Source organism: Aedes aegypti, chromosome 1, assembly GCF_002204515.2.
Source record: "Aedes aegypti strain LVP_AGWG chromosome 1, AaegL5.0 Primary Assembly, whole genome shotgun sequence".
NCBI lineage: Eukaryota > Metazoa > Arthropoda > Insecta > Diptera > Culicidae > Aedes > Aedes aegypti.
Genome location: NC_035107.1, coordinates 10957516 through 10980266, shown reverse-complemented (window position 1 = coordinate 10980266; position 22751 = coordinate 10957516). Strand labels below are relative to the sequence as shown.

General features: G+C 39.4%; 1 protein-coding gene across 3 annotated transcripts in view; it reads left to right on the top strand.

Annotated features, from left to right (window-relative positions):
• Window positions 1–6837, top strand: part of LOC5574322 (paired box protein Pax-6) — a 29326-nt gene extending 22489 nt beyond the window's left edge. Inside the window, exons 2-7 of one of the 3 annotated variants that reach the window (XM_021838882.1) lie at window positions 4257–4276; window positions 4397–4562; window positions 4610–4808; window positions 4868–5027; window positions 5081–5430; window positions 5487–6837. In XM_021838882.1, coding sequence (XP_021694574.1) covers window positions 4257–4276; window positions 4397–4562; window positions 4610–4808; window positions 4868–5027; window positions 5081–5430; window positions 5487–6224 — 1633 coding nt within the window. In that variant the 3' untranslated portion in view covers window positions 6225–6837. The remainder of the gene's footprint in view (window positions 1–4256; window positions 4277–4396; window positions 4563–4609; window positions 4809–4867; window positions 5028–5080; window positions 5431–5486) is intronic. The other 2 variants (XM_001661302.2, XM_021838884.1) reach the window with 2 other exon arrangements.
• The last annotated feature ends 15914 nt before the right edge of the window (window positions 6838–22751 follow it).

The following is a 22751-nucleotide window of genomic DNA, read 5'->3' as shown; positions in this document are numbered from 1 at the left end:
TCTCTAGTATAATCATATTCTCTGGGTCGAAAGACAAAAGGTCGAAAGGACAAAAGATCAAAGAACAAAAAAAGGGCAGACAAAAGCTCGAAAATCTTTTTTCAAAAGAGGAAAAATTTCCCACCCCAAGCAAATCATTTTCGACCTTTTGTCCTTCGACCTTTTGTCCTTCGAACTTTTGTCCTTCGACGTTTTGTAAAATTAAAAACTGCATCAACGATTTTCAACCGACTACACTAATCTGTTAACTCTACCAGAACATAGTCAACATCACCACACAAGAAAATATTTTCGGTTTAATTAACCACAGTTGCAGCATTTATGACTAGAAATATTCTTGATTTGACAAGTTTGGCATTGTACTTTTGACCATACTGTGTTGTAAGGTGAGTGTCACGGATTTAAATACAATGGTATGTAGTCGAGACTACTATGGACATGGCCACTTAACTGGTCAGTGATTTTTACCAGATTATAGTAAACTTAACAGATTTTTGTAGTCGGTTGAAAATCGTTGGTGCAGTTCTTAATTCTACCATGGATTCAGTAGATTATACTACAAAACTTTGTTTGCGTGTGCGCACGAGCCTATCGATCACAAGGTTCTTGGTTCGATTCCAGGTAACAGGCTTCAAATTTATCCCTCTCATTTACTATTATCACGTCTATCTTTTGATACTATCAAATGATACTATCACTATGGGTAGTGATAGGGATACTATCACTTCTTGAAAAATGATGAATAGAAGATAGACTATATTATCTCTATCAATTGATAGACGGATGGAGATACTATCAGCATTTTTTTTCACTGTTGGATCAAGCATATCTTTATCATCTATCTTTGGGGAAAAATATACTATTTGCAAAATTCTATAGCTATCCCTATCTATCGTATCATTAATACAAATACTGAAACCAAAATCTTCCGCATAATGGGAAAAAGCCAATAAAAATAAATCAAGGAATATTCTCATGGATATTTTCGGAACGGGCACGACGAGAGAATGACGGCAATCGATGACCGACGCCATTTTGAAATCCAAGATGGCGGCCTCCAGTTTGGTAAAATCATCGAAAATCCATGCAATATGGGCATTTTCGAAACGGGCGCGACGAGGGGATGACTGAAATCGATGTGCGACGCCATTTTGAACTCTAAGATGGCGGGCTTCGGTTTGGTAAATTCATTGAAAACCCATGCAATATGGGTATTTTCTGTACGGGCACGATGAGGGGCTGACGAAAATTGATGTCCGATGCCATTTTGAAATCCCAGATGGCGGCCTCCGGTTAAGAAAAATCGTTGAAAACCTATGCAATATGGGTATTTTCGGAAAGGGTGCGACGAGAAGATGACGGAAATCGATATCCGACGCCATTTTGAAATCCAAGATGGCAGCCTCCAGTTTAGTAAAATCATTGAAACCCATTCAATATGGGTATTTTTGGCACGATGAGGGGATGGCGGAAATTATGAATCATTCATAAATCATGTTTTTGTTCATGTTATATTGAGTTACGTTATATCGAGGTATGATTTTACTAATCCGGAGGCCGTTATCTTGGATTTCAAAATGGCGTCGAACATCGATTTTCATCATCCCCTCGTCGCGCCCGTCCCAAAAATACCCATATTGCATGGGTTTTCAATGGTTCTACCAAACCGGAGGCCGCCATCTTGGATTTCAAAATGGCGTCGGATATCGATTTTCGTCATCTTCTCGTCGCACCCGTTCCGAAAATACCCATATTGCATAGGCTTTCAACGATTTTCTTTAACCGGAGACCGCCATCTGGGATTTCAAAATGGCATCGGACATCAATTTTCGTCAGCCCCTCATCGTGCCCGTACAGAAAATACCCATATTGCATGGGTTTTTAATGATTTTACTAATCCGGAGGCCGCTATCTTGGATTTCAAAATGGCGTCGGATATCGATTTTCGTCATATCCTCATCGTGCCCGTTCCGAAAATACCCATATTGCATGGGTTTCCAACAATTCTTACACTCCTGAAGCCGCCACATTGGATTGCTAAATATGGAATTTAGTTAATTTTCTATACCCATCGTCCAACAATTTTTATTCTATTTTTATCAATTGATAAAGATAAAACCTCTATCATTGTTATTTGAGAGATGTTGTACTGATAGTATCATCAAAAAAAAAAAAAAAATTATATATATATATATATTTTTGCAATGAGAATACATTTTTTTTTTTAGCCGAACACATCAAGTCAAATTGCGAAATTTGTTCAAAAATAAATGAGGACTTACGCATTTTTGGCCGAATCTCACCCCCAACGACGGTACTTGCACATTTGTTTTCAATGTTCCACGATTTTTTTTCTGGTTTATGAATATTGTTCGATCCATTCGGATCAAAATCCAAACTTTGTCAGTAAAATTGATTTGCGTTCCTATTATTCTCAGTGTATGAGAAAATCAGAATAGCCCCTTTGCAAATCAATAGGCCTTTTCATGTGACAGATCCGTCTATGCATTTGTTTACATCGGTGGAGGACCGCTGCTAACACGGTCCTGTCATTTTCATAGAAGTACTGTCATAGTGCTTCCTGATCAGCTGATTTGAGACGTCATGTGAATAGGCCTATTAACTTATGACTTGACACAAAAACATCATCCTCTGATTGCCTGTAGAACAACAGGAGTGTTGTCAAAATAGTTCAACTATTAAAAGACGTATATTTTATGTTTTTCAGTGTATTGAAGATTATGCCCTACAATCTACTAACAAGAAAGTATTAAAAGGCTCAATTGTTACCAATGCATGCTTTGTTGGTTAATTCCAATAAATTAATTAGTTGTGTTCTATTTTTTCGGTGAATTTAAACCGTGAATAATAAATACACCGCAATTGAATATGGTTTTCTGGCAACCTAGTCTAGTAATAAAAATTGATTGCCGAGGAAATCAAAGTGCATTAATTTCAATTTGTGATTTAACGCATAAAAATTAAGTATTTTCGAGTGCTTTATATACAAATCAAAAGTTCAATAGTGCATAAGTGATCGGTGCGTAGCTTGTGTGAAAAAATTGGCATTGGAGCTGAGAATTGGACCTTTCGAAGTGGTGAGTTTTTCTTAAGCTGTTCTTGTGTTGTTCTATTCGGCAGCTCACGAATGACGATGAATTCGTAAGCATTTATTTCATTTAATAATAAAACTCATATTATCTAATATTTTTGTGAAATATGTGATTTTCATGGAAGATTATAGTTCAAGGAATATGTTGATTACATTGAAGTTAACTCTTGTTCCATAGAAAAAATTAAACAAGGACGATAAGTTAGTGCTGCCGAAAATAGCCTCAGGGTGCCGAAGCCATCATTTACCCTATTTATATAATTTTCAGTAAATAATTGGATAATTAGGATCCGTGATTGTCCATCATTTCTCTCCTCTTAAACTGTGACATAATTTGTTCAAGACCCTTCAGAAGAAGTAAGAAATACAAAATTTATTCATTGTTGCTAATATCTATACCCAATGATAAGAAAGTTAGTAATATTCACACTTCATTATTCATCCTCATTCTATACTATCTTCTGTCGGATAATCATAATCATATCAACTGCATACATATTTATATCCATAACATGAATTACTGATGAGGCGCTGCCCCCGCATCAAATCGAACAGATGAATTCCCCTAAGAATACGCACACCACCGTCAAAAAAAAAAATGTGTGAAAATGAAAGATGTTTGCAGAATACGTTAGAGAGCACCCTTCCACGTTCCCTCGCAACCTGTTAGCCAGCAACAAGCATGCCATGTCATCGTGTGGTTTGGGGAGCCACGCGTTCCGATCGCAGCAATCCGAATCGAGGGGAGAACTCATCTGTCCACCGCAGACATGGCATGCTTTGATGGTTTCAAACTTTCTGTTCTCTTCCTCTCTCTCTCTCTTTCTCACCCCCGTTACAACGAATTTACACAGCGGTGCTGAATTTTGCAAAATGCCCCTCAATCTGAGCCACGTGGCAGGCGTTCCGATAATGGCCGGAACCATTTGCAGCGTAAGTACTCATCACCGGTTTCGGACTGGCCTTTTCTACGATTGGGAGATGAGTTATCGGTCGCGTTCGCTGGAATGCTCACAAGCGCCTTCATTCTTTAGTTGGTTTGGTTTGAAACGGAACGATACGTCGCCGAACAATTAACCCTGATTGTATTTGCATTCTTCTCTCTATTCCCTTCTTGAAAATCTGACCAATCGTGGACGTTTAGCATGGACTACAAAAACGAAGGTAACCCTTTAGCGATGTTGGATGGCCTTGAGTTCGATCATTTGAGATTTCTGTTGATTTTCGTTTTCTATAAAGTCCATCGAGTTGTTCGAGAGTAACTGTTATTTTGTACATCCCTAGGCCACAGCGGCATCAACCAGCTGGGTGGCGTCTTCGTCGGTGGGAGACCCCTTCCGGACTCGACGAGGCAGCGGATTGTCGAGCTGGCCCACGCCGGAGCTCGACCGTGCGACATTTCACGGATTCTACAGGTTTCCAATGGGTGCGTGAGTAAAATCCTGGGAAGGTGAGTTGAGCTCGTTGCCTAGGGTAAACTCAAAGAACTAGGAGCAGTTCCGTGGATATTTGCAGGTACTATGAAACGGGAAGCATTCGACCGCGAGCGATCGGGGGATCGAAGCCGCGGGTTGCCACGCCAGAAGTGGTCAACCGGATCTCGATGTTCAAGCAGAACTGCCCGAATATCTTTGCGTGGGAGATTCGCGACAAGCTGCTGAACGAACGCATCTGCACACCGGAGAACATTCCAAGCGTAAGACCTGAAATTCGTTAGAGAAGTTGATGAGTTACATTACATCGTTTCTTTTTCAGGTTTCATCGATCAATCGCGTCTTGAGAAATTTGGCTGCCCAGAAGGAGTTCAGCAAGAAGCCACACGCACAAGAATCTTCATCCGATGACTCAAGCTACTTGTCCACGAAGCCGTTGAACGACAGTTCGCCGTTTGTGCACTACAAATACGCAGAAAATGGTATGCTCCATATGGTGTCTTGGGTCGTTTTCAACAGTTTTCTTCCGTTTCAGACATGAAGCCGCAAGCTGAGGAGAACAAGAGTCCGTTTGCGAAGCACTGCTTCACGAATTTGGATTCCCCGGTAGGGGGCGGAGGAGGTGGGGGTGGGAGCAGTGGTGGTGGCGGCGGAGTCCTTGGATTAGGAAGTAAACCACCTCCGACGCAACCACCGTCCTCTGTTGGCTTCGATTCGGACTCGGAACGGCTCAGCCTCAAGCGCAAACTGCAACGCAATCGGACCTCTTTTACCGTCGATCAGATCGAGTACCTGGAGAAAGAATTCGAACGAACGCACTATCCGGACGTATTCTCTCGGGAACGGCTGTCTTCCAAAACTAATCTACCTGAGGCGAGAATTCAAGTAAGTGTCGGTTGATCTTATCCCTGTGTCTTGTTCTCACGAGTTTCAAATTCCAGGTTTGGTTCTCGAACCGTCGTGCCAAGTGGCGCCGCGAGGAAAAGCAACGATCGCAGGCTGCCTCCGAGGGATCTTCTGTGGCTGTTTCCGTATCAGCAGCTACTGCCCAACCTCCGTCCGGCGTATCATCCTGCATGAACCTCACATCGCCCCTAGTTTCCCATGTCTACGATTCCAATATGTGCGTCGAGGACTCGAACAGCAACTATCTCAGCAAAACGTATCCCTTGGAACCGACCGCCTTCCAGAACCTCGATCCAATGAAGTCTCCGCAGTCCCATCAACCTCAAACTCATTCGCCAATGTCCTTCAAGCTCTTCCCTAGCAATAGCGCTGGCGGAGGTTCGGTAACTCCTGGATCATCCGGCGGCGGTGGTGGTGGTGCCAGTGGAAGTAGTGCTACCCTCACGTCTTCTGGATCTCTGCACGAGCCGAGTCTGATGGACGCGGTAGCCCTGTCCAACAACGGCGGTTTCTCACACGTACCTACCTCGGACGACAAGTCCCTGTACAATCACTTTGCCTACTCGGCGTCATCGGCAGCCGTTGCGGCCGCAGCCAACATGCACCATTCGGCTGCGTACTCGGTGGCTGCGGCTGCGGCAGCCGATCATCATCACCACCACCACCATCATCATCAGTCCTACAATGGGATGTACCTGAAGAATCAGCTCTATAACTTGCCGACCAATGGCGTCCTCAGCTTCCAGTCGACCCTCGACTGGAACAAGAGTTAATGGTAGGCTCCGCGGGGTTACGACGCTACCGAAGGCTTCCCCGATTCGTTTAACAATTGATGACTACGATTGACGATAACAAGCCATAACAGTATTTGTGGTGCGATAAGCTGAAAATCACGATAACTAAATGTTGACTCGGAAAATATTTCTATTATTAAAACTATTGAACAATTGAAACACAAACGTGATCAGTTTTTAATGCTAAAAGTGATGGTTGTCCGTAATATTAGCTATTATATAATGAACAGAAACACAAATACACGCATACACGTATATATCTTTGAAAATGTGGTATTGAAAGTATTATTTTTGCGTCTAACCATTTAGTACGATTTTAGGATACGATGCTGTGAAACAACATACAAACATTACCGACCGAGAGATGGAGGAGATTGCAGAAGAGAGTGAGGACGAGAGTGTTAGGAAAATTTAAATATTTTAATTATATGAAAAATGCCAGATTGTGGGCAATCTTACTGATGATAATGAGGAAATCTCATACTAGAACAATATAATGACGTACTATCGCAATGGGGACAGGAGAAACTGAAATGTACAATAAATTAAGCACATTATTATTGAAGGAACATGAAATCAATTTTTAAAACTTGAAATTGTTGTTTTCATTTATTTTAGAGGAAGTTGAGAACATGTTTTATAAGGCTTATATCACCGGATAATTGAGAAATTAAGTTCCGCCAAAATCGTCAAAAATCAATCAGATTTGGATATCAGAAAAAAGGATGCCTGGCACATCGATCTTATATCTTGGAAGACGTGGGAATTCGTTGGCCCGAAGGACTTCACGGGGGTTGTAGTCACTCTAAGCAAGAAATTATTCGATCAGCAAACTTCAGCAACCTATCCAGGAAAGGTAAATCTACTCTGGACGCTATCCAGTGGGTCGTTCAGACAACTGAGGTGGCAATCGAGCATAAAACGACCGGCATCCATTACTGCGTGGTTGTCACTGTGGATCCGCCGCCTCATGGTACCGGTGCAGTTATGTAAGCTGATACAGAGGAGAAGCAGAAAAGCGTTAGAATTACCAAGGGAGTACCTCAAGGTTCAATCTTGGCCCGATGTTATGGAATGCGATGCACGATGACGTACTGAGGCTGACCCTACCGAAACGTGTTAAGATGGTTGGCTACGCCGACGATATCACCCTAGTGGTCTATGGCGAATCGACGAAGGAAGTAGCGCTCTCTATCTCCATAGTTGAGGAATGGATGAAGTCTAGGAAACTGGAACTGGCCCGCCACAAGATTGAGATTATGGTGGTCAACAATCGCAAGTCGGAGCAACGGGCGCTTATCTCGGTAGGCATTGCACCATATAGAGTCCAAGCGATCCCTTTGGCATCTTGGGATAATGATCGATGACAAACTCAGCTTCGCTAGCCACGTTGAATATGCCTGTAAAAGGGCATCTACAGCTATAGCGGCGCTATCGAGGATGATGTCTAACAGCTCTACTGTAATTGCCAGTAAACGCAAGCTCCTGGCAAGCGTGGCACTATGTATACTAAAGGTATGGAGGACCAATCTGGTGAAAAGCGATTATAACGAGCAGAAACTTAAAGCGGTTGGAAAGCACGTATAGGATCATGAGCTTAAAAATAGCAAGCGCTTAGAGAACGGCTTCATAAGAGGCCGTGTACATCATAGCTGAGGAGCCCGCTTAAGGTGAAGATGAGTCGAAGCCAAAGTTCAAATTTTCAAGAGCACGGATCTGGAGAACCCAGCATCCGTTTGAGCTGGAAACCTAATCGATTGGTCACCACAAGCTGGTTCTCCAGATCCGTGCTTTTGAAAATTTGAACTTTGGCTTCGATTCATCTTCACCTTAAAGGTTGGGAGCATGTAAAGAAACTTCAACCTGACGCAGTTGTAAATACTCAACAATCACAAATTGGGAGACTGTCAGTCAGATCAGCCATCTTATGTGGAAGAAACACCAGGAATGCGACTTACTTCAATGTCATAGAAAGCGAAAGGAAGGCAATCTTAAGAAACCTGGATAAATTAAATGGTTTTTCTTTCAATACAAATGATAACGCCATTGTTTTTTATTTTATTTTTTTTTCATTTTTAGGGATTACGTCCTCACTGGGACAGATCCTGCTTCTTAGCTTAGTCTTCCTATGAGCACTTCTACAGTTATTAACGAAAAGTTTGTTGTGACCGAGAGCACTTTACGGAACCGGGAAACAATAAAACACTCCGGAATACTTTCCCTATGTATTCACGTGTACTTTTTCTTCTAACTACTAGCGAGAATGAACAAGGTTATTATAGTGGGGGTAGGAAGGCAATTCAACTTCAAGGTATTTATAATACGGTAGTAGTTAAGGTAATGCAGGCCTGCCCAACCTTTTTGGCTCTTTTTCGACAAAAAATGGTTTGATGCTGTTGCTGCCAACGCTGCTGTGCTGGGCCGTAGCATCGGATTGAAATTGTCATTCAAGAGAACGAATGAGAAGAGAGATGTCAAATTAAACTAATTGAGTGAATTAAAGCTAATGAGATTGTAATGCCGTTAACATTGAATTCTATAATTGATATAATTTGTTTAAATGCTAAATTTGCTTAGATCTAATGGTAAAAATGCCAATTTGAGAAAAGTTAAACTATCCTACAAATCACAGAATTCTTCACAGTAAGTGACCTAAATTTCTATAAATTAGTGATTCTAACCTTAAAAAAACTATTATCACAGAGGTGTCAGCAAATTGATACGGTTATTTGTGGATGATATATAATAACCGACTGATTTATGTAAGTATTGCTAAATCTAAATGTAGAACATGTAGCGTCATTTTCAGAAGCATTGACAGTTAAAAAATCTACTCATATTGCCAAATGAGCTTAAATTTAGGGAGGACACCCAGAATTCGATTAAGAATTGAATGAGCGGTGTGGAGCCAAAACGATTTTTTAAGGCACTCTGTGCTCGTGGCCACAACTGTGCCGTAATCAGTTAATATGTATCTTCTTTACCGATACAGATCTATTTTTAACTAATCTATATTTACATCAACTTTTTCACTCTCTTCTACTCTTTTGCTCTCACACCGAGCACGTAGGAGAGTGCTCTGTTGTTAGTCAAATCGATTTCCATAAGCCATAGTCAATTGCTCTTGCGTGTTCCTGAGTCGTTTGAGGCTAGCTGCATGCGAAGTTGGTCAGTTTGTCTCAGTCATCATCTGATACTAACGGAGGATGGATGTGCTCCCCAAAGCACGGTCCTCCGTGCGGCGTCTTCTGGTGGCTGGACGGATTTTTTTTGTAGAGGGGCTGGGAATTGAATCCATGACCTTCCGCTTATGAAGCGAAAGCGTAACCTCAAGGCTACGGACCCCCCAAAAACGATTTTTTGAACCACTCTAATAGAGATATGGCCTAAGTAAAATTGGAGCAAATGTCAAAACTGCAAAAGCAGTTTCCTCGAAGATAATCCGCAAATAAACTCACCAATCAGATTTAATTCATACAAGTGGAGAAACTGACGAAGACGAATCTACGTTGAAAAGCGTGTTTTCAGTGAGATTGGATGTAATGTTAAGCCAAAATTAAAAACTATCAGTTGGACGCCAAATAAAATTAATAAAGACAAGCAGTTACACAAGTTAACAAATACCTTTGCTGCCCTTCTACGCCTATACTTCTCTTATCTTTACTTAAATCCGCAGACTGTCCAACAAGTTGCGTGCCGGTAGCCCATTCGCCGAGTTGTGCGCCAGCCAAAAAGTAATTAAAGAAATGTCAAAATATCTCGCCGAGGAAGTGAATCACTTTTAGGGCTCGAGTCCTAAACTGGAGAGTGATCATAATTGTTTTATCGATACAAAACATATGGAATAAAATTGTTCGTACCTTCTTGTGTTCAAGTTGCAACCGATTGAAATCGTTTTGACCGACCCACAACTCGGCGCATAATCGATCGGCGCGCAACTTATTTGGTGGTCTGCGGTTTTGAGAAAAGATTCGCAAAGTGCCCAACTACACTGAGAACAGCGATGCGATTGAAAATACTATATCAGAGGGTTAAATTAAATACACAACGCCACTTGATTTGTGCAGACTAAATTCGATGCGTATTTAGAATATTTTGTGCATTTATTTTTACCATGGCACCATTTTTATAGTAAAAATTACTATGTCATGGTTAAACACTTGCAGCAGACCAGAATCGCTAGCCGCTCGGCTATCGACGCGGTTAGATTGAGAGGGAACAAAACGCAAATAAAAAGCGTTCATGATAGCTCAATCGTGGTTGGAATAGTAAATTTAAAAACACGTTCATGGTTCTCATTACTGCAACGCTTGTTTCAGTGTAGTACCGGACCATGGCGCGTAACATTCGAAATAAAGAGGAAGTGATCGAAATGCTAAAAATTCTCGAGAAGCTCAATTCTATGCAAACCTTATGGACCGCGGGACAAATATGCGTAGAACGGCAGTTTAGGCCCAATTAAAATTGGAGCAAATACCAAAATTCAAAAATTAGTTGTCTCGATAATAATCGACAAATGGAAAAAACGGTTAAAAATAGACCTTTTTTAACTGTGTTTTTATATACGAAATAAAAAGGCTGTGTAGGTTTTATCTTTTACGATTTGTCGATTATTTTCGAGACAACTGCTTTTTAATTTTTGACATTTGCTCCAACTTTAAAGGTATTTGTTAACTTGTGTACCTACTTGTTCTAATTCATTTTATTTTGCGTTTAGTTGATAATGTTTACCGTTTGTAACAATTGGGTCCTAAAATTTTTAATGAAATCTTGTTTTTATTTAATAACACGAAAAAGCATGTTACTGTAACTACATTAGCAATTTTTTGCTCAAATAATGGCTATATTATGTTTAAACTTTGATTTAAAAATTTGGTTCCTAAATGAACCTTGACACTTTTGATCATGTTTGACGTTCGCTTAGTCGACAAAAACACCACAGGGATTTTAGTTCGACCACTGGGGTTGTTCCTATCTGACATTTCGTAAGGGACACGGAAAACAAAATACACCCAAAATTTGAGTTTAAGCCAAAGGATTTGACAAAATCTAAAAAAATGTTTTTTTGGGCTTAAACCAACGGAAAACATTAGAAAATTGAGTAAACATGTGTTTTTGGCCTAAACTTAAGCGTTTGGCACTAAAATTGGGACAGGGCTTTAGGACCCTATTGGACTGTTAGTTTGGAAGTTTTTGTTTTTTCTATTATTATTATTATTATATATCCCCGTGAAATTTTAAATTTAAATTCTATCATGCCATAAAAACATCCCTACACCTGATATAAAAAGTACACTACACTACAATAAAATTAGCCATAAATAAAAGTAGAACAGTTAGAGTTCAGTGAAAAAAAAAGATGAACAGACTACCCAAAGGTAGAGGGATTAGGGAACGAAGAAGGATTGAGTCGGTCTAATTCCCACGAGGATCGCATTCAAAGCGGACGTTAGAAGTGATCAGGAAGATTGAAGAAATATTACCAGGAGTTGAGAAGTTGAAGATATTTGAAGAAGTAGGATTTAAGCTGAAGCTAATAAGTGAAGTGAGGAGCATTGATGCGAATCAGGTATGCTTGTGCCTGTTACCTAAAAGGTTAGACCTTAAACAGGAATATTTATGTATTTAAGGCCCGTGTAGTTTTATCCCGCAAACTACGATCCAGTTACGAGTTGGTTCTTCTCCAAACTCCAAGCGACCGAATCCACAGAACTCCTTGGTCGACGTTCCGGTTCCGAAGGACAGCAAATCCGCGTGGACGGAACCCCTAGGACGGGTAGGTCCTAGTAGTTGAGTCCAACGAACGTCAGTTTTCAGTACCCGTTTGGCGTTTCCACGCTGCCACCTCCACCGAAAGAGTTCCACGGTCTACCGTACCACCATCCCTCCAGAGATCCCGAGCATACCGCCCGGTTGAGTAGATTTAGATTTAAGTAATTACACAACACTGCACACTTGGGTGCCAATGAAAATCGATTTTTCGAATTTCAAAAAAATGGTAATGCTCAAAAGTTTTGTCTCCTCGAAAAAAGTCCCCATGCAAAATTTGAGCTCAATCGGACTTCATTAAGTGGACCCCCAAAGCGGTCAAAGTTTGGCTTTTTTGACCCATGAAAAATCTCCCAAGGGGGAGGGTACATGAAATTTCCGAAATCGATTTTTTTTTTGATGCCAGATGTCTTAGAAATGCATGAAACGTCGAGATCTGGTGTTATTCTGAAATTTTTTTTTTGAAAAGATCGACCTTTTGGGACTTTTTGAGTTGGGGGAGTGAATAGACCATTTCCGTCAAAAAATTTTATTTGCTCATGAGCTTTCTTTCAATTTTCTGGACAAACTTCTCTAAGGAACCCATATGTTTTGAAGCTCCTAACTATTGAAAAACAATGAAAAACTGGCGGCACGACAGTTCGCCTCACGGTCCCCTACTATTTATTTCTCTCCGATTTTTATCAGACCCCTTTTTCCCCTTTGATTTTATCTCCACGTTGTGGTGAATTTATGATCAGCTGTTCCCGCTGTTCCTCTACGGTCTCCACTCAAGCTTCTGGATTTACTCCAATGATTAACATTTACTCAGGTGGTGCAGATCATTGAAACGTGACACTAGTTCTCGTCTTTATTCTTTCGCTATTCTTATGCAGAACAAATAGTGACGTCAGCCGGAAAATAAAAGAAACAAATAGTGGCACGAATCTATAATTTGCGCCACCTAAGTACATTCAGAACATTGGTCTCAACTTTGTAGAACTTCTGATTTGAATGGCAGTGACTGCAATCCCATCATCCCACATAAGAGTACGTAGTGCAAAATCGTGGCCAAAACTATTTTTATGGCTTAAAATTCAGTAAACACATCCAAAAGTATAAATAACTATTTATTTACCTGTTTTCCATGCTTAAACTCGTCAACAACGTTTTGTCTTCATCGAACAGTGACATAAGGGCTTTCTGATAGACACTTTTTCCTTTAATTTCTTTTAGCTTATGTATTAAAAAAGCATAAAAGTGCTTTTGCCATTTATTTCTATATATTCGGGTGTAATTGAAAGAGAGACGGAACAGATCGATCAAAACAAACATAAAAAACAAATTGTAAATCCCCACACGCACACTGGAGTTTAGATTTTAATTACACACACTGACAAATACGACATGCCACACGAATACTACAACAAAAACGAAAAGCAATGGTGATCGATATTGGATCAGGTACTAAATTCCGGTGCACAGCTTTAAGTTCGATTTTCCCACCGAAAAAGCATCCTAAACTGGCTTCGGTCGTGCGGGAGTAAGTACACGGAAAGAATGCGTAGGCGTAAAATAAGTGTCGATATTAACTTTTTGTAATTCAAACAGAAAATCGATCCACCAGACAGTTACAGGTTCTACCGAACCACACTGGACGAAAGAACTGTAACAATTGGTAAAAATTCAATAACATTAAAACTAAACATAATATTATATGAAAACATAATAAATTTCCAGAGTCCCTGAGGAAGGTCCCAAACGGACCGAAACGTTGGACAAAATAAAATAACAGTTTTTAATTTTGTCAAGACTGAAAAGCCAATATATCACCAACAAGGAACTACAGTCGAACTACCAACGATACATGTTGAATTTTGAGCTTATTTTGTGATACAATAAGCTTATCAGCTTCGGTTCTTGCTTGCCATTTTTTAATTGGCAATTTTTAGGAAATATGTAGAATCATTTCAAAAAATCTTATCCTGGAATGCAATATAGAAAGCCCAAATTTGTAGGTCTCCGGATTTGCCGCTTTCTTCTTTGTCAAATTATTGAAATCCTTAGATGTTTCCCCACAAATATAACACCTCATGGTCGAGGCGGTACTATGAGCTGCATTACACACCTTGCCATCAGCCATAGTTGGAATCAACGTATGTGCAATTTTTGCTAAATCTCCTGAGGATAATCGCATTTCAGTATTTGCAAGACAGTTTGCTTGGTTCTCAATGTATACTATCTCTTCGGTAGTAACATCATTGGTTTCACGCACGAATCTAACTCTAATTGGACGACAAAACCTCGACGAAGAAGTAGTTGGATTTTGCCATACAATTTTCTTCTGCCCGTTAACGTTGCTTATCAACCGTAGAGGAACAAACGAACTTAAAAAAAATATTGGAATCAATATCCGACGAGTTCTCGAATTTTTTATTGTATTGGACTTGTTGAGAGCCATCGCACCCCCACTTGCTGAGCAGCTCCAAGTTCTGCCTTTCAACATCAGGGAGGTTTATGATAACTTCATCCAAATATTTACACAAGCGTGAAGCTGTGTGGTCCAATGGTCTTATCCACTGGTGTACTAAACTGACTCGGTCGAAGAATTTTGACACTAGAGCGGGTCCAGATCACGTGGGGATCATACGGGAGCGTGCCCCGCTCAAGTGTCACAATTTTAAGACCGAGTGATTTTAGTACACCGGTGGATTAGACCATAGCGGCTACAACTTGATCTCAGCACAGGTATCTGTCCCCAAAAATTCCTCTTCTGGTGGATAGCAATTCCGTTTAGCGTTTTTCAAAAGCGAATAGCAAGGATATATATTCTTGTTAGCAGAATCAATAATATTGTACAGCTTTTTGAAAAGATTGGCTTCGACAAATATAGCAAGAGCCTGTTCTGCCGAATGTTTCTGCACAACATTTGATTGTGCAGTAGTAATTGCGTTTTTGTAATCTATCGCTTTTGCGGGACTTTCAGTCTTTAATAATACTTGAAACTGCCGTATTTCCCACAGCTCTCTGACTCATTTGAGCTGCATAGCTCAACTCTGCAACTGGCACGTTTTCTCTTAGCGCCTGGGTTTTTCTACGCTCGCTAGTGGACGACCTGCAGATGACGTTTTAGCTCAAGAAGACAACTTGATTGTCGAACTTAACCAAGTTTTGTTACTCAAGACGAACCGGTCCTTATGGCTTTAAGCAGCAGCCCATCTGCGTTTGAATTGTGTCTTGAAATAACTCAGCTGGTGTTTTAGAGTTTGATAATGGTCCGGTGGACATTTGAGAGCGTCTTTTAGTTTATCCTCCATAAAAAGAATTTTATTGTCTATTGAGCGGTCAGAACATCGCTGTATTAGCTTAAAAAGGTAATTTCTGGAAAATACCCGGTTAGCTCTCTCAAGATCTGAAAGAGTAAATCAAAATTTTATAACAAATTGTTGCTTCCACTCATCTGCTTCGATTCATCATTCGTTTGCAAATAGCTCGTTTCGGAAGCTGTACTTTGAAATATGATGCATGGTGAACTTGTAGCTCTTGAACTTCTCTACAACCCTGTTTAACACTACACGGTTAGAAATGAAAATACTAAGTACGGTATTCTTTATTACATTCATGATATTTTATATTTATAATCATTGGAAATCATAAAAGTTTATACTTCACAATGCATATCTAAAAAATATATTTCTAATTGAATTTTTTGGTGCAAGCGTTACTCTTGGAACTTAGTGAGTTTACTTCACTGTTAGCGCCAAGTTCAACGGCAGCTCCCAGAAAATCAAATAAGTGTTTGGTGAATTTCGGGATTGGAAATTTAGATCTACAGCTATGTTAAAGGTGAGTTAATCTGATTCATTCGATTTATTATATTATTTTAATGAATACCCCATGCATCAAACTGTTTATTCTACCAACAGCTCTGCAGGAGCAGGAGGTGGAGCTGACTGGGAGATTCAAGAAAATTAATTTCAACGTATGGATCGAGTAGGCTGTTGGGCTAACTTTTCAGAGAACCGTATCATTCCCGGTACATTATGGAGGACGCAGAAAATCAGGATCGAAATGGTGTTCGTCGTGAAATTATCCAGTGCCGGCTTCGGTGCAAGATAACGACGACAGTAGCTCCAACCCCAGTAAAATTTAAGGAAAACGAAACGACGCATGGCGAGTATCGCACGAATAAATGATTTTATTTACATGAGATGTTAAAGTGTGAAATAAAGAAACAAGTTTCTTCTTGTTTGTTTTCATTTAGATTTCATTTTGTTTTTTGTTTGAGATTGAAAATATGTTTTATGCTCAATTGAATATAAAAGGCTGTTAAGCATCAAGCAGATAATTGCACAATATGCATTTGATTTTATAAACGCCGTTTATACTAGCAATGTATTTTGATAATAAATGCCTTACTAGGGGTGAATAGATCAAATAGGGTTTTAGTATGACAATTAAGCTATTTAGAATGCTTTTATTTCTGCGTGTACATTGCTCTAACTCTCACGTTCACGGCGTGAGAGCGTTACATTCGCCAATTCGTTATACTCGCGGCGAGTGGTTAGTGTGTGGGTGTGAGTAAGTACGAACATGCATAGTGAGTACTGAGCTGAACATTCCGTTGCTCTAACAACTAGCAACCCAGTCGGCATCGCAGTAGGCTGCGAGTGCCACACCAATATTGTAATCCAAACAGACAACGCTCATTCCAGCTCTTTCGATTGCTGCCCAGCGTGGAGGTAGGACGTGCCACAGCATACACCTGGATGATTCCTTTTCGGTAGTATTCGGCTTTGCACAATGGCGATCCTTTGCTAGGCGCTGCTTATTTTGCAGCAGTAATTTTGAACCTGAGTTCATTTTCAAACAAATATCTCGAAAAGGAATCATCTAGGAATTATAATACAGCTTCAAAATACAAGTGAAATTGTTGTACTTGGTGGATGCGGGCTGAAAAAGTCGCGCAATAAAATAGCGGGCAAAATCGCCGCGCTAGAGAAAAGCGGACTTTAAAGTCGCGCATTTGAAAAAGCGGGCACATTGCTGCATTTGGAAGAAGCGGACAGCAGTCGCGCACGAAGAAAAGTTAATAAAAAGCCACGTTTTGCATCAGCGGTCTGAAAAAGACGCGCAGATAATGATTGGACAAAATGGCCGTGCTTGAAAGAAGCGGACTAGAAAAGTCGCGCACTAAATAAGCGAGCGAAATTGCTGCGCAGAGATGAAGCGGAATGATACATTCGCGCAGCAAAATGCGGGTGAGATTACCGCGCTTAGTTGAAGTGGACTAGAAAAATCACGTAAGCATTAAACTAGCGAGCAAAACTGCTGCGATAAAATAGTCGAAAGTCGCGAAAATGAAACTGCAAGCACAATTGTTGCGCTGGGAAAGAGCGAACAACAATCACGTGTCAAGAACAGTCGGCTAAGTTTTTGTGAATTGTGCCTGGGAATGTGGGGTCGATTCGAATTTTCTAGTCCGTAGTGTCACTGGGCGTTGCATGCTGGTTGACTATCTAAGCGACCATTCTATAGCAGAATTTTAGAATAAAACAATCAAACAACTTTCAAGGCCGTTTTGTAAACAAAATTCAATTTAATTCAGCATATACCAATCCAATTGCCGGCGTAATAGTGCAATGTTGAAAAAAAATCTTTGTTTGCTGTGAGAACTGTCACAACATTGCTTTTGTTTAATGTGACCAGGCGTCCCGCGGGACAACGCGATTTTCAATATGATATTACTGCGTCAATTCTTATTGTTTGAATAAACTGAGCAATAAATCATGATTTAGACCTAAAATGTTTGTAGAATACACATCCAATCCGAATCATGTTTATTTTGGAACGAGAACTGACAGGCTGTCCCGCGTTTCACGGGACATATATAGTCGCTTTACTTTTGTTTGCTGTGTGAAAACAAACATGAACAGATATGCTGCCGAGAATTCACTTCCTGGTTGGACTGATGTTGACCGAAAGCTCAAATGACGTCAAACAAACATCGATACGTCTTAAATCTGAGGAAATTGTGTATGATTGATCGTGCATTAATATTTGTGGCTGTTCGATTATAGACCTCTATCTCGCTGAAAAAAGCAATGGTAGTAGCTAGTGTGGCAGGCCAGTGTGAATAATGTTCCAAGCAAAGAAGGGAAGTGTGGACACAATATTACGCGACAAATATTTTATACATCACGAGCAAGTCGAATTTCGCTGAAGATCAGTTAAAAAAACAAGAAATACGAAGTAAAATTATACGGAAAAATCCGAAAAGATGAACATTGAAAAGCATGATCACGAGGGAGGTTGATATAGAGAACTGATTTCAAAAGAAAAATGTCTGAAACATGATTTACCTTTCTTGCGCACAAGTTGCACCGTGGAATGCCTTTAAATTCCAGTGAGCTTACCTCTAGCAATGACAATGCAACATAAAATGAAATAAATCAAGCACCATCTTGCGAATGTTACCCGCGTTTATGTTTCAACCATTATCTACGCACGGGCACGATCTATTCATAGAACGCAACAAAAAATTCATTGCTCTCCTTGAGGTTCATGACGACAGATCTATCAATAAAGGGAAATTGGGAAATTTTATGTGTTGTCTAAATTTTAAAAGTATGTGTACTTTATGAATGTTTGTGTTATTTACGATCGATCAATTCCTCTTTGTTCTATGAGTGCGAACTGATAAAGTAGATACGTTCCGCCCTATGTGTCAATTATTGTTTTTTCCCTTCAAATACATATCATTTATCAAAAATTACGGAAGGAAGCAGCCTGTTTGAAATGGAAATCCCAATTAGAAATTGTTGATGCCGTTTGAATTTTATGATGCCGAAAAACAAAAACTTTAGTTTGGGATGGAGACATCAAAATTGGTAAATATGGTAATCAAAGATTATGTCAGTGCATAGTGGTAAACTATCACACTATAATCAAACGTTACTCAAAATTTTGAAATCTTTTAGTTCATGCTGAGTTTATTGAAACAAAAAAAAACTATGTTTGAACAATTTCTTCTTTTTTTTGGAGAAGAAGGTGGATGTGTGGGTGTGAGTAAGTACGAACATGCATAGTGAGTACTGAGCTGAACATTCCGTTGCTCTAACAACTAGCAACCCAGTCGGCATCGCAGTAGGCTGCGAGTGCCACACTAATATTGTAATCCAAACAGACAACGCTCATTCCAGCTCTTTCGATTGCTGCCCAGCGTGGAGGTAGGACGTGCCACAGCATACACCTGGATGATTCCTTTTCGGTAGTATTCGGCTTTGCACAGTTAGTGCTGTTAGCTGTACGCTAAACCAGATTCACGCATCGCATTCGATCTACACAAAATAAGGCATCGAATGCAAAACAGTCTGAATTTTTCACTTATTCAGATATCTGAGCAATTCGCACTCATTCTGTGAGTGAGTCATCTCCCACGTGGCAGCAAACAGGATTTTTTTTCCATCGGAAAATGAAAGATGGTCACAGATGCGAAATTTGATTTACTTCCGCATTATAATATTGTGTTCTGCAAGATATATCCACGTAATGCGATTATCTGAAAATGTCGATATACTGTCGTAGTGATAATGAAAATCACCAAATGTTTCAGATTTAGCAAATTTGAAACATTTGTGTCCTTGAAGGACGAAAAAATCCAAGCCTACTTGAATTTTAACGTTGCGTTTGAATTGCGCGCATATCTTCTGCGCGTTACCGCCGCCGCTGGATGTGGATTTAATATAAGCGCCGCAATATATAGCTATAGCTATAGCTATTCAAATGGAAACAAATTCTGAAAACCCTAAAAATCGTTATGTTTTTATAATCAAAAGAAAAATGAAAGCGAATTCCGCATTTCGAGCGTTCCTTCGTTGTGCTCATTAATTTTTGTTTACAAGCCCTTGCTCAGTAATGAATACAACCAATTTGCACAGATAATGTACTGAATGAGAAGAGGCCATATTTCAAGACCAACAATTGAAAAGGCCTCAAGTCCAAAATGTAAACAAATCGGGTTTCTGCTGATTTAAGTGTATAAGAGCCTATTCTTACTGTAACATACAATAGTCATGCAAAAATATGCATGAAAGTTGAAAAAATATCATTTTTCTAAAAGGCCCCATCTCATTTCCCGATAATTAGGATATTAATCGCAAATGCGGCCTTTTCCCAAAAAGGCCCCATTTCTATATTTACTTGAAACCGAGTTGAGGCCTATTAAACAAACATCAAAATTGCAACTAAAATTACGAAATTTTTTTTTCAAATTTACTAAGCAGATATAAGTTATACTTCAGCCGCTCCGCTCCATGTATTATTTTACACAGCGATAGTCTCAACAGCGAACATAATCAAATTTTTCGTCGGGTTCCTGTGGAGTGATGTATTTTGTATCATACTACCTAATAATACCTGTGTCAGCATGTCTGTACTTCACGACTTATTGATAACAACACGATTTCGTTACAATTACATGAAACATAACGTTCAATTGAAATATTCCTTCAATTGAACAAATATTTCCATATAATTGCTCGACGACACTCTCGCTTAGCACATCCATTATGTTTATCGATGACGATGATTGAATAAATCACATACCTAATCGACCGCACGAATCTCCTCTTGCTGCAGAGATCCCATGTACCTTGCTTTACCACGTAACACTCTTCTACACTTCAATTATCGTATTTTATCATGAATATTGAATGATTTTCAAAAGGCCACATCTGAAGATGATGAAAAAACAAGCCACAACTAGAAGGCCTCAACACATTTTAGAGTAAACAAAGGCGTCAACTCACAGGCCTCATCAGCGTCGGCCGGCGTCTATGGGCACAAATGAAAAGGGCTGCATAGCTTTTGGTGAAATAAAAGCCTCATTTCCTTTGACTCGTTTTTTTAGCAGGATTTTTTGCTAAAATGATAGTAATGAATATTCATAGCTATAAATCAGTTTATCCATCGTCTTTCTGGACGATAAAATAACATAAAATGCTTAAATTCATAATTTAAATTTGATTTATTGTTTGACAAAACAAGATTGCATTTTTCTCATTGTTTATTTTTTGGAGATGAGGCCTTTTGAATTGTTAGTCTTGATTTGTGCACCCGGTATTCATTTTTGAGCGGAACAAGTTTAGCGTGAGGTTGACAAACAACAAACCAACCAGCGAGTGTTGTGTGCTGGATTTGACATGTTGTTGGGTCTACAAACATTCAATGCAGGGATGTTGTATAAGTTTTGGAAAAATCTCCACTTTTTATACCTACAGGGTTGAAACAACTGTGCCGCATGATGAAATTCACCTCAAATTCCCAAATTTTCAAAAAATTGTAAGAAAATCAGGAGTACATATTAAAAATATCTGAAAGCGTCAATGATCATTAAAAATAATCACCTTTCGAAGAAAAATATAAAAATTGGGGGTAAGGTCTGACGGAAATGGTTTATTGAATTTGAAATGAACGATTTGAATTCAATTGCTGAGAAATTCAAGGCAATAGTAATGAAACATTGGCCACTGAAAGCATATTATATGCGATATTTCATTAGGGTGGTTCATTTACTTTCCATTAGGGTGGTCCTTTTTGTTAAAAAATAAAAAATAGAATTTTAATTGAATATTGAAGAACATCTCTCACATTATCGTAAGCCATTTTCTACATTTAATATGTGGTATTTTATTAGGGTGGTTCACTTATTTTCCATTAGGGTGGGCCTTTTTGTCGAAAAATCATAATTTGAATGGGATATTAAAAACAATAGTATTTTATCACCTCTTTCATCATTGTAGGGTATTTCCTCCTTTAGATTCGTGATATTTCATTGGGAAGGCTCACTTATATTCCATTACGGTAGTCCTTTAAAAAAACATGGGAATTCGAATGGAATAGTAAATTCAAGAGTAATTAAACATCTCCTATGTCATCGTAGGCCACTGTTAACATATAATATGTGATATTTCATTAGGGCTATTGTTGTACAGTTTTGCATAAGGGTGATCATTTAATTTGTAAATTAAAAAAAAATATTCTCAACAGGTTTAACAAAAAACGAGAGGGTGATTCTATTAGATTTTTTTGAGCGACAACTAATAGGACATCATCACCGCGAAGATTATCGTGAAGTGAGTCGATGTACAGTTAGTCATATTCGCCAAACATTATCAATTTGATATTTGCAGAAGACTATAAAGCTGTATTGAAAAGCATGCCTTGTTTTGATTGGAATACAATGTTTACCAAAGATGAAAACAATCAGAATGCCCTTGATGCACAAAACCACATGCTAGTCTGTATTCCTCCAAACATGCTTTCATTAATCAAGAACGAAAGTTAGCTGTTCTTTTGCGCTAAGATTCAACCACAGACAATTATAAATTGAGAAATTCCTTCTTTATTTTCCGAAAAACATTTAACTTCTTCAACTATCTTGTACATCAAATAAATGCAAACGCTATTACAATCCTTATTGACACAAACGCTACTTCTTCTGTCAATCTGCTTCCAGCAGAAAATGCTCCAGACTGTCAAACGATAGTTTGACACTTCATCCTTTCTTGTTCCGCTCACAGTGAATCGCTTAACATTCCAATCAAAATGCCTACTTCTCTTTCGCTCTAATGCAACAGGACGACAACCGTTAACAACACGCTGTTTGCCTGCGCATTTCACTCCCGTTCGCTTCATTAGTGCTACTGCGCGAGCATTGTCCATAGCCTACTGCTACCCACTCGCTCAGTGGGAGAC